This window comes from Lotus japonicus, chromosome 2 (genome assembly GCF_012489685.1).
Source record: "Lotus japonicus ecotype B-129 chromosome 2, LjGifu_v1.2".
Lineage (NCBI taxonomy): Eukaryota > Viridiplantae > Streptophyta > Magnoliopsida > Fabales > Fabaceae > Lotus > Lotus japonicus.
In genome coordinates, this window is record NC_080042.1 from 73,005,211 (window position 1) to 73,018,317 (window position 13,107).

At 36.6% G+C, this 13,107-nt stretch overlaps 3 protein-coding genes across 3 annotated transcripts; 2 read left to right on the forward strand and 1 right to left on the reverse strand.

Moving 5' to 3' along the window:
* Positions 1–1,705: 1,705 nt before the first annotated feature.
* LOC130739393 (uncharacterized protein At5g39570) lies at positions 1,706–4,007 on the reverse strand. The gene is made up of 2 exons (XM_057591666.1): positions 3,039–4,007; positions 1,706–2,040 (listed from the first exon to the last, which is right to left on the reverse strand). The coding sequence occupies exons 1-2, from the start codon at positions 3,918–3,920 to the stop codon at positions 1,957–1,959; spliced, it is 966 nt and encodes a 321-aa protein (XP_057447649.1). The 5' UTR covers positions 3,921–4,007; the 3' UTR covers positions 1,706–1,956.
* Positions 4,008–5,559: 1,552 nt separating this feature from the next.
* Positions 5,560–8,976, forward strand: LOC130739395 (pectinesterase 31-like). Its single transcript, XM_057591667.1, has 6 exons — positions 5,560–6,140; positions 6,248–6,352; positions 7,224–7,301; positions 7,589–7,776; positions 7,939–8,112; positions 8,689–8,976. The coding sequence occupies exons 1-6, from the start codon at positions 5,898–5,900 to the stop codon at positions 8,849–8,851; spliced, it is 951 nt and encodes a 316-aa protein (XP_057447650.1). The 5' UTR covers positions 5,560–5,897; the 3' UTR covers positions 8,852–8,976.
* A 1,823-nt stretch (positions 8,977–10,799) lies between these two features.
* LOC130739396 (uncharacterized) lies at positions 10,800–12,683 on the forward strand. The gene is made up of 5 exons (XM_057591668.1): positions 10,800–11,030; positions 11,128–11,214; positions 11,568–11,717; positions 11,965–12,165; positions 12,405–12,683. The coding sequence occupies exons 1-5, from the start codon at positions 10,854–10,856 to the stop codon at positions 12,513–12,515; spliced, it is 726 nt and encodes a 241-aa protein (XP_057447651.1). The 5' UTR covers positions 10,800–10,853; the 3' UTR covers positions 12,516–12,683.
* Positions 12,684–13,107: the final 424 nt, after the last annotated feature.

Sequence of the window (13,107 nt, forward strand, 5' to 3'; positions counted from 1 at the left end):
CTTCTGTGATTTGATGAACCTAATTACTAGTCTAGGCAACTAGTGGTGACAAGCATAAAAGAATGGCTTAAAAGCACTTTTAGTCCCTCACAAATGCGTTTCGTGCAAAATGAGTCCCTAAACTATTTATTTAGCATTCTCAGTCCCCCACGTTACATTCCGTCAATAGTTTTGATCCCTCTTCAGTTTTCCGTCAATTTTCTATCGTTTTTGTCCTACATGGCAATTTTAAGTGATGTAGAATCTTATTAGGAGAGAGAATTCATAATTAAAAAATCATAAATATATTAAAATGAAAAAATATAACAGAATAACATTTGTTATTTTTATTTGATATCTCTAAAATTAAAATTAAAATAGAAAAATAATCTAAACAAATCTAAAATCTAAATAGAAAAACAAGAAAACTTAAACAGTGAAACACTCCAGAACTTCAACCTTTCTTCTTCCCTTCCAATGTCACTATCCCTCTCTCTATTGTTTTCTTCATTCGTTGCAATGTTTCTTTTTAACCGTAAAACCTTCTGCAAACAAAAAGGAGGAGGCTTCTCCTCTGCCGTCGGAGGTTCAAGAACTGGGCATGGGTTTACCCGATTTGAGAATCGAGAAAAAAGGCAAACAAAAGGTTTCTAAAGATACCCATGTCTCCGAAGCCCTCAACAAGCTCAGGGAACAGACCAAAGAGGCTGGAAAACCCTCCCTCAACCCACACCCAAACTCACCATCGCCAGATCTGGAAAAAGAAAACTCGAGATAGACACCATTAACGAGAGAGAAGGAGAACACGATCGATGGCTGGGAGAGGGAAAACGCGATGGCTCCGAAATGGCTTTGGGGTTTTGGAGGTTGCAGGCAATGGCTCCGAGAGACATGATTTTGGGTGTTGTGCAATGAAGAAGGAGTCTGGCATGGTGAAGGTGTTGGGTGGTAGGGACTGATTTTGGGTGTTGTGTTGTGGCTATGGGTGGAGAAGGTTTAGGCCCCGTTTGGAAGAGCTTATTTGAGCTTATCTGATAGCATAAGTTCTTATGCCAGTGTTTGGGAGAGCTTATGCAAACAGCTTATAGTCTACCATAAGCTGTTTTGAGCTTATTTTCATAAGCTATTCAAAATAGCTTATGAAAAAGAGCTTATGCTTATCTATAGCTTATTTTCAATTTATGTCAATAAATATTTTAAAATAACTTATGAATAAGCGCTCATGATAATCATAAGCGCTTAATTAAGCTGTGTTTCCAAACACGGCCTTAACATAAGTGGAAGACTAAACTGTTGAAGAAGGTTACAAACTTACAGATGAAAGATGAAGAAGCCAGATGAGGATTGTAATTTTTTTTTATTGGAGTTTTTTAATTAAAAAAAAAATCCTAATTGAGATTTAAAAAAAAATGAAGAGTCAGCACTCAGCATGTGGAACTCTCTCCTACCAACCTACTTCTCTCTCCTCCAAGTCACTTAAAAAACTCCACCAAGGCAAAAACCGTTTAAAATCTAACAGAATGACTAACTATGGTAATAAGAGATAACGTGGGGGACTGAGAATGCTAAAAAAATAGTTTAGGGACTCATTTTGCACGAAACGCATTTGTGGGGACCAAATATGCTTTTAAGCCTTTATCAAACTTGGCATGCACATTGTGCCAATATTCAAATCTTTTGAAGTTTAGCCAGCGGCAATTACAGGATGGGCAATTAGGAGGCAAAATGACAAGATAATAAGTGTAAATGCATTCAATCTTTCCAAGTAAGAAATAATTAAACACAACAACCCAAACATGAGGGATATTATAAAAACTCAAAAGCCAAATAACACATTCACTTTAGACCAATAGTTCTGAAAGCTCAAGATTTCAGAGTAATAGTCCAAACAAACTGGGGGATATAAAGTGCCAACCCTTTATTTAGTAGGTAACTATGGGATGGCATCCATTCACACGGCCACAAATGGCATTTTGTTTACTCATCATCATAGTTCTTGCGATGGTGATGCTTGTGGTGATGCTTCTTCCTCTCATCATCATCATCAGAGCCATCATCTCCCTGCAATGGTATGAAAATAACATAAAATGAATAACAATTTGAATATGAACAACTTCATATACAATGCAAATCTAATATTTACAATTATTAGGTAGGAATTTATTCTGCTAGCAAAATCTATTTAGAACACCTTGTTGAGTTATGATTCATACACACCTCACGAGTGAAAGGTTGTGCTAAAGAAATGCCACAACTCAAAAGTGAAAGGTTCGTTGAGTAACACATTCAGAGCCTAAGGTTGTGCTCCAACACATTCAGAGCCTAAGGTTGTGCTTGGATTAGTAGTAAGTGATAGAATGGAAATGAAAGGTAATAGGTTCCATCATTTGGAGTACAAGAGACAGAGAATGGAATGAAAGTGAATGGAATCCACCCCACTTCATAGCATCTCATCCCCCCATTTTTCTTCCCAGCAAATTGAGGGAATGAGGGGTGAGAGATGTATACTCCCAATTCCCAAAGTCAGACTAGTTTCAAACTAAACATAACATGTTAAGCAATATTTGACTAAGTTACATATATCGCTTCTTATTCCCTTTTCACGCATTCATCAAATGAAGTTAAAAAAGGATCATGACATTTTAGCATTCATCAAATGAAGTTCAAAAAGCCTCATGACATTTTAGCATGCGGTACTACCAAGGATCTAGATATATAGCAGTGCATCAATGTAATCCACTCAATTATATCAACTAGAAGAACCAATGCAGCTAAATACCAACATAAGGTTTTGACTTTTGAACTCTATCTGTACATAATAAAGAAAATCAAGCTTCAACACTTCAATTCTATGAAACTAACAAGCTATATATGTGATACTATACCAGATACACAGAGAATTACACTACTAAATCACCAATTAGTTTAAGCAATTACACTAATAATAATTTAGGAAATGAATCAGACACATGATTTGAATCAGAGTGAGGTGCATTATTAGCAATCAAAAGCTAAAGTATACCAATTAGTTCATGGAATGGAATGGAAAGAGTACTCACATATTTCTTACGAGCATAGCCCTCATTATCATCATCATCATCATCAAGCCTTGGAGGGCGCTCACGACCATACTCAACCTCCTCCTGTCCCTCATAGTTACTCCTTCCATAGCTCGGCTTCTTCTCCTCATACTCACTCCTTCCTCCATACCCACTACCCTGTTCCTCCCCATAGCTAGGCTTCCTCCCACCACCATACCCGGATTCATATTCTGACCCACCCGTCTCATACTCAGTCTTCCTCCCATACCCGGGATTCTCCTCCTCACTCCTCCCACCATACCCACCTCCATATCCAGAACCTTCCGTCCTTCGACCATACCCGGGTTCCGGAGCCTCATACTCCTGCTTCCGCCCATACCCGGATTCAGGGGCCTCATACTCCTGCTTCTGCTCATACCCTGATCCATATTCAGATTCGGATTCCTGCTTCCGCCCATACCCGGATCCATATTCAGATGATTCCTGCTTCCTCCCACCATACCCGGATCCATATTCCGACCCGGTCACCTGATGCTCCTGCTTCCTCCCATACCCAGATCCATATTCCAATCCAGAATACTCCGACTCAGGCTTCCTCCCATACCCGGGGTTAAACGAAGCCGGAGCAGGCCTAGGCTTAGGGCGAGAGTAGCTACTATACTCAACATCGAGAGCTTCATTGGCATAAGCAGAAGGCTCAGCGTGAGAGGAGTACTGAGGACGATCGTAGTCGAAGGATTCATCTGATCCTCCGATCGGGTAACAGGTCTCGTCGGAGGGAGGAATGGGGCGGCCGTAGGTGAGGTTGATGTCGTAGCCGCCGCCGTAGGGGGTTGGATCGTAGTCGTCGAAGTCGTCGACGGTGTCGTCGTCTCCTCTGTTCCTTGAAAAGAACCCCATGTGTTTCTCTCTGGTTTTGGGATCACACACAGACACGGACACTGATTGATGAAGATGATTGAGGATCCGCAAAGAGCGTTTTATTGCACCGGGAAAAACTCAACACTGCTTTTATTAAACGACATCATTTTGACATTTTTTATTTTTGGGCCGGATCCGGGACCAATGAATATTTTTGACAGGTTTCAATATGATGTTTTTGAACAATAATAATAATAAAATGATGATAAAGTAAGTGTGTGTTTAGGTCCTTTAGGATCAGCATTAGCAGAATTGAATCTACCCAGAATTAAATTTGATCAGAATTGGATTTGGTAAACGTGAGTTTGAATTACGTATATTAGTGGCAACTTTCACAATTCCACATAAGTTGCCGGTTAATATCAGCTCATTGACATGTTACTTCTAAGGCAGCAACTTTGGCTTACCCAGGGAGTGCACTCGATCAGCGTCAAGTATCGGACCATTGTGTTTCTTCGGGGGTTCCCCTTAATGTGGTTTTCTCTAGGTTTGAGCCTTTTTTTCCGTTGTTCTTATGTGGAAAAGGAGCTCGTAAGGGCCTAGGTTCTTATGTTGGGAGAAAAAAGAGGTTGTCCTAAGAAAGTCACGAAGAGGGGCAGGAAAAAACAAGGTTCTCAGAGGTTTTGGATAACTGAATTTAGTTTGGATAACTTTAGTTAGAATTGATTTTGACTATGCAAAGACTAAAATGGGTATGAATCTTTTAAATCATTATACAAGTAAGATTCATCATTATTGTGGTGAGCTCTTAAATGAAACCCGCAACTCTCATATATAATTGTTAGATGTTCAGGTAAAACGTAGGAGTTTGAACCATAAATGTTGAGCAGCCATTGTAAACTCATGGACATACAATGGGTCGTTAGTTTCATTTCGTAATATTGAGCATTGCCCTTTTTTATTCAAGCTTGGACAATCATCAAGTCCCCCTAACTAGCAACTCACTTGGGCTCTTGCCTTTGATATTATTTTTTATTTTCTAAGATATCTGTTGAGGAAAAGAAAGACACAACTTGATTCAGACAGTACGATAGAGCGAGAAAGCACGAATAAACCACACAGAATCTTTGTTCACGCAGTTCGGCCAATTGAGCCTACCTCTGCGGCTATAGAGTAGCTATAGCTCCTTTTATTGATTCTCAATAATCAATTGTGTTTACAATAGCAATTTCTCTCAACTGCCTAACTGTCTCACACATATGCAATAACGGTTTCTCTCAACTGCCAAATTGTTGTGTACCCTCGCACACTCCGCACACACCTGGTGCACACTAGCACATGACACACTTTTATTGTTAGAGGTCTTATCTATTTATAGGACACTACTAACTCTAGTATTACAAGATAAGATAATCTAAACATCTTATCTAAACCCATAATAAGATAAGATAGAATCTTATCTAAACCCATTAGATAAGATAGAGTCTTATATAAACTCATAGACAAGATAGAGTCTTATCTAAACCCATAAGATAGAATCCCTCTAACCCAATATCACAATCCCCTTAAATCAAATTCAACTAACTGATAAGATATGAGTCAATCCCAACAATATCTCCATAATCAATAGTTGTGTGATTAATCACCCGATACTCCAATACTCTAATATCGAGTAAGTCTTCACTACAAATCAAATTTTATGAAACATAATTTGGGACACATAAGATTTTGATTTAGCATAGCATATGTATGCGTGATTCATGCATTTGCATGTAAGATCAAGCACAAATAATAAGATTCCGTAAAAAACAAACCAAAAGATAAAATAACAGAGCACTGACCAAAGATTCTATATGCTATGCATGTCTTTTTTCTTTCTCTGCGTGTTGTGTCCGCAACCAAGGCTACTTAATACAGCAAAAACAACACACTGCACTCATTATCATACATTCAGACCAGCAATAATCACACAAGAAAGCAACTGTTATTGAAAGTGCAAAGTTTTCAGGAAAGAAAATGGCAGCTTTAGTATTGACCGTGTCACAAGATGGAACCGGGCACTACAGAACAGTGCAGGAAGCCATTGATGCAGTGCCACTCGGCAACACTCGCCGGACGGTGATTCGGGTGTCCCCGGGAATCTACAGACAGCCACTGTACGTGGCCAAGACCAAGAAATTCATCACCCTCGCTGGTGTGCGCCCTGAGGACACTGTTCTTACATGGAACAACACTGCCACCAGAATCGAGCACCACCAAGTAGGTGTTTTTTTTTTGGGTGTTCTCTTCGTTTGGGGAAATGGGCATGTACCAAAGATCACAATTGTTTTATTGTTTGGTGGTGATACTTGTGAGTTTTGTTGCAGGGTGCTCAGGTAATAGGGACTGGAACCTTTGGTTGTGGCAGCATCATTGTGGAAGGGGAGGACTTCATTGCTGAGAATATTACTTTTGAGAATTCTTCCCCTGAGGTAATCATTTGTTGTGTTTTTGATGTGTTAGCTGGGTTCTCTGTCATTGTTTTGTTGGATGAAATTGACTTGGTAAGTGAACATTAGTGCATTTAGGTAGAGTGGTAGACAAATTTAATTGTTGTGATGGGTCTATGACAAAAATAGTTGATCAAGTTAATTATTTGGAACCTTTCAAATTTCAATACTCTCTCCGTTCTAGAAAGTGTGTTGTTTTGCATCATTTTTCAATATCCCAAAATGTTTGTTGTTTTAGAAAACCAATGCATTTTTTGCTAATTTTTTTCCACTTATAATCTCATTTAATACATTTTCTCTCACTTATCACCTTTCATATTAACCAACCACAACTCTTCTCTATTAATTACATTCTTCTCTATCTAAGTATATTTTAATAGTTGCACATCATACTAGTAAAATTAAATAAGGGCAGTCTAGTCAAATTATACTATCAATAATTGTTTTCTTACTCTTTGTGTCACAACCTTAAACTACAAACTTTCTGGAATGGAGGGAGTACTATTTTTGTTCATGAAAAGATAAAAAAAAACTTGAATGGTGCCCTTTGTAATTTGAAGCTTTGCATTTTCCTTTTTTATTGTGAGAAATAAAGAAAAGAGAGAAATGAAAAATATGAGGGGTGATGTGATGAGAAATAAGAAGAAAAAAGAGGTGAGATTGAGATGGAAGATAAGTGAATGTATCAAAGTTGGGGTTTGGGGGGTGTAAATTTAATAGACGTTATAGTTCTTTTCTGAATCCTCATACTAAATAGTGTCTAAATAAGCTTATTGAAGAAAGCCTTTTTAACTGGTGCACTAACCAAATTGTCATATACCTTTTTATTTATTTTCCTCCTTTTTCCTCAAAGGGTTCAGGGCAAGCAGTGGCAGTTAGGGTAACAGCAGACAGATGTGCATTCTATAATTGCAGATTCCTTGGATGGCAGGTAGCCACAATCTCTTAATGTATAAGTTAGAGAGGCTAAAAACAATATCTTATATTTTTTTTTTTCCGGTAAGCAATATCTTATATGGTGATGTATTATTAATTCCCATATTGACTAGAGATACGGCAAATGAAATGAAGTACTTATAAATGAGAGGGTTAGAGTAAGGTTTAGCTTAAATTCTAATATGTCATCAGAGTTAATCCCAGTTCCTTTGAAATGTCAAATAGTGATTTTTGTGTTGGATGGTGTCTTTTAGTATAACTTCTTCAATGAGTATGATGCAGGACACAGTGTATTTGCATTATGGCAAACAATATTTGAAAGACTGTTATATTGAAGGAAGTGTGGACTTCATTTTTGGTAATAGCACTGCACTCTTGGAGCACTGTCATATCCACTGCAAGTCTGCAGGGTTCATAACTGCACAGAGCAGAAAATCTCCACAGGAAACAACCGGTTATGTATTTCTGAGGTGTGTGACTTTGTCTAGTGTTAATTAACAACCTCATCTTCGTACCTATCAGGCTATCACTGCATTTTATTCCATAAGTTCAACATGGAAAAAGCTAGTTTCTTAATTAGTAACATGTTTTCCATACAACAATATATTGAGTGATTTCTGGTGTCATTGCAGATGTGTTATCACAGGTAACGGAGGAACTTCATATGCATATCTTGGACGACCATGGGGACCTTTTGGAAGAGTTGTCTTTGCATTTACTTACATGGATCAATGTATAAAGCATGTTGGTTGGAATAATTGGGGAAAAATTGAGAATGAAAGAAGTGCTTGCTTCTATGAATACAGGTATATCATTCCCATTTTGCAGTTCTAGATGTTGCTGATATAAGGCCCAAATCTTTTTCTCATTAAATCAATAACCAGTGAAAACATAGGATGAGTTAAGACAGTGAACTAAAACATATAAGAAGAAAAAATACTATGTTAACAAAAGGGATCCAGATTTTCAGTCTCCATATGATGTCTCAAATTCCTGTCTCACCAATGAAATATTTTCATGTCACTTAAAAAAGACATAAGTGGGGAAGTTGCAAACTTATATGGTGGTTTTCAATTGGCATTTCAAATTTGTTTTGGTGCAACAAAAAATGAGACACTGTTCGTGGACAGAAGATTTCAATCCTACCGGAAGATACAAAGATAAATTTGATTTGATACAATAATGCAACATATGCTACCAATTACATGACATAAACATGCCAGGGTTGTTGCTTCTTCCAAGTGTATGTATGCTTGTCCCATTAGACATACAAAAGAGTTATTTGACATGTATATTTAATTGAAATAATTTAAACTTTTTCAATGCAAAATTGTTGTTTATTGAGTACAAAAGCTTAGAGTAATTTCATATAAAAAATACAGGTGCTTTGGACCGGGTTGCTGTCCATCCAAACGAGTAAAATGGGCTAGACAATTAATGGATAAAGAAGCAGAACAGTTTCTCATGCATGGCTTCATTGACCCCGAACCAAAGAGACCTTGGCTTGCTCAAAGAATGGCCTTGAGGATTCCATATTCTGCTTAGAAATTGTTGGAGACATTACCAGAAAGCATTGATACCATGACATATGAATTTGATGTGTAATAACACTATAATACAGCAACTTTTTTAAAAATAAAATGATATTACATGAGTATTGGGCTATGAAATGATGTGTGTAATTAATATAAATCTACAAGTTGGCTGAACGGGAGAAGTTAAATATATTAATATGAGGATCATAATATTTATCACCAATATTCATTGAATTGCAGGGAAGCACTACATAATCAGCTACAAATCGAAATAGCATTCTATTTAATATTTCTTATTACTTCTAGCATACATTGAATAGAAAACGTTGGAGATGAAACATTTGCAGCCACAATATCTGTAGTGAAACTTTACCTGTAGTTGCTCCATATCAGTTAAAGACATGTATTGGTTAGTTGCTTCTGCTGAAGTATAGATTTTCCATTCTCTTGATGCTTGGTTTTAAAGCTAGTCTGCTAGTGCTGCTACCTAGAGAAGATTATTGTCAATCAAATAGTTAAAGGGCAAGAGGATGACATAACCCTGTTAGCAATGTTAGCAAAATCTATAGAGATTTTGCGATTTTGCAGCACTGTTCCGATTCAAAACGCATGCAAAATCTTTTTTTGGTGGAATCCCGTAGAATCTTAGATTTTAATCGTAAAATCCTATTGAATCTTACGATTCTAGTATTTTTTTAATTTTTGAAGCTGATTCCTAAAATTGGGGAAATTAGAGAGTTTTTTTACTTTGTGGAAAAAACAACCCACCACCCAGCATTTAGGGGATTTCGAAATTGAAGCTCTAGTTGATTGTAGTTGCCAAATTTGAATGGTTAATTGATAAGAATTAATAACTGATTGTATATTTCGAAAAATCAACCCTTGTGACCCAACCTTCATGCCTCTAATTGCCTATTTAATTCACTCATAGTAGAGTGAATTGAATCACGCATTCACGTTCTGTTTTTTGTACTCTCTTCCTCTTATGTTTTATCTTCATTCTTCAACATCTTTGTTTTCCTTTATTCTTCAACGTCTCTGTTTCATCTTTTAATTTCATGTTCTAGTACTCTTATGATTTTGGACTGAGATTATGACTCATATGGATGTTAATCTGATGAATTTTTATTCCATTTTTTGTTAAATGATGTGACTTACAAGATATCAATGCTATTTTTTTTTTCTATTTATGGTAGAATCTTACGATTCAATTTAGGATTATACGATTATACGATTTTGAACCCCCTCTCCGATTCTACGTAGAATCTAGTTTTTCACAACATTGCCTGCAAGTGAAGAAGACTAACCTATCTTTTTTAACATTGCATTTATCGGCAAAAGAGGAGTCAAAACAATTTTCCATGCATACATAATGATAATAGTCTTGTGTTGGTTTTAAAGTGCTTTCATTTAGCAGAGAACCAAAATGAAAGATATTTTCTTTTCTGATCTTCTACCTCCATGCTTATGTTCTGATTTGCAAGACTAATAAATAAAATCTTAAGATGAATCAAACTACAATATAGAACAATTAGGATGTGCACTATAAGGAAAAGGAGTTTGTGCCTAAATCCTTATTCTATTCAAAGTTTATTTTCTGAAAGGTATTTGCTTTTTAACTACAAGTAACAAATAATGAGTCGATTAAGGGAAGTGTAAACATTCATACCTAATTATGAATCGAGCGGTTCTGAGCCTTGTGGGAAAGAAGATGGCAGGAGAGGGGCCTTGCCTAATATACCTTTCTTGGCATATGTTGCTGTCTGCACACAAAAACTACAAGTTTTGAGCCACATGGACCCAAATATTGTGGACTGAATTTCCACACCTTTCCAAAGCCAAATACCACCGACCTTTCACTTCCCCATCACAATTACTATTCTCCAACCATGCATAATTATGATTAATTAGGACTTAGGTCAACAACCTAATGAATTTATTTAAATACCATTCCATGCATATATAGAACTGAGAAGAAAAGGCCTACAAACATCTTAATTATTGTTTCATTCATGTATATTATGGCAAGTGTTGTTATGGTTCCTTTCCAAACCCGGTTACTGAAGAAGCATGTCCTTAGAGGGCATTGCCATACAAAGTCAGCATCATACCCAATGATACGGAATGAGAAAAAATCCTCATTCAGATACAGAAGCACTGTTGATGTTCCTCTTTATGAGTTGCCTGGGGTATTTAGTTTTAGTTTTACTTAGCACCCTTACATTTTCCTCTTATAACTTATATGCTAGCTAGTTTGTCTAAAACACATGTTAAGTTGTTTCGCAGGCTTCCTTTGATCAATATATGGATGACAAGAGCAGAGTCTTCAGAACAATGTTTCCTGACCAAAAAACAATGGAACAGCTCAATGAGGTATTTTTCACTCATTATCTGGAAAGGGAAAGAAACTAGGGAATTGTGTTTCTTCAGGAAATTTTCTTTTTTCCATTCATCATCATGGGCGATGGGGAAATGGCGATAAAATTTTCTAAGGTTTTGCAATGAAAATGTAGTTGCCACCAGTATTTATTTAATCGGGAAAAATATTGGAAAACTCGTTGAAAAGATTAGTCTGTGAAAACCAAGATGAATTCGGGAGTCGGTGTATGCGTAGGAATGTTCCCTTCTTATATGGATTCTCCTTAATTAAATATGAAGGCAAGGAAATCTATGAAGCTATTGTCACTTTGAAATGCTTGTGGTAATATTGTGTTATGTGTATGCAGGAAGAGTGGAGGATCAAAATGCCCCCCATACAATTCTTATTCTGGAGTTTCCACCCAGCAGCAGATGTCAGGTTATCACTCAAGTCTAATGGGGAAGATTACCCACCTAACATTCCACATCATGTGACCAAAATTATTGAGCTTAATTTTGTAAGAACTTTCTTTGGAATATATGTATTTCTATAACTTGTTTTTATTAAATTTTGTAGAGTTCATCCTTGTTAGAGATATTGATAGCATGTTCCGATGCCAAAATCAATTATGGGAAGAAGTTTATGTGATTAGCTTCTAGATGCTATAACTGATTCTGGACTGGACGGCATAAATAGCTTCAGCTTTTGGGTGAAAGCACGTCTATGACTTTGTCTTATATCTAAAATTTGTTTTTCTTTTGTAGAAAAGGTGGGAGCTGCAGGGCCTCAGTAATGGTATCATCGATCCTGATGATTTTAGCCTAGATTTTAGAAGTGCTATTTATCCAGAAAGGATGAGAAAAAGTAGCTGGCTTAAGAATCAAACGGAGATGCATATAAGCTTTAGTGTCACTCCAGCAATCACTTTAATCCCTGAAAATATCATGCAGGATGCCATAGAGTTGGTTAGACTGCCTATGCTTACTTCCTTTTCGAATTTGAATTCTCTGCACTTAGTGAAATCTCGCATTCAAGTATTTTGAGTCGTCTGATCAAAGATCAGAGGGCTCACATTCTAACGTGAATGCGGGATTTTCCTGGCGGCAGGAATCCAAATTCCTTTCTTTCCTCCTATTTACCACATGCATGCTGCAAATTGGATTTGCTTAAACCAATTCTGATAACAGGCTGATAAAATTAACAGGTTTTCAAAACCATATTGGATGAAATGAAGGAGGAATTAATCGAAGACAGATTATTAGTAGATTATAACAGTTTCAAGAGAAGCAAGCTCCAGAAGATTTCAGTCCAGTAGACATGCTGTTCCATTCATCTATTTGTTGAATCCATTGGCAATAATACCATTCATTTTTCAACTGCATGTAAATCCTGAGTAACTCTCATGAATCTTTGTAAAGGAAAATATGATTCTGTTACCTCATCTTTAATTGCTTACAAGTTGTTACCACTCTTCTTTTCAAAATTTTATTTGTACTCTGTTTTAAGCATAAATTATTCTACTTGTTTTTTCTCTTTTTAATAAAATAAGGGTCTGATTTGGAATTACAAGGAGTTGGAGGACAAGGAAAGAAAAGGTACAAAGAACTGAGAACAAATAAAACAAGCAAGGGTTTGCTTTCCCGGGCTATATAGGCGTCTCAGCACAACTATTACATTACATGTATATGAACTTGTTTCAAGTGACTTGGATTTGATAATTGTTAATAAACACCTCCATATTGAATTGGTTTAATTTATTGAAAATCCTGCACCACGAAATAGTTCTTAACTACGTGTATAATTGATTGATTTGCCTGATTTTTTTTTTTTTTGTATTTTCTAATAAAGATATCATTTAGTCATAAATTAGGAACTCTCTGTAACCCAAAAAAAAAATAGGAACTCTC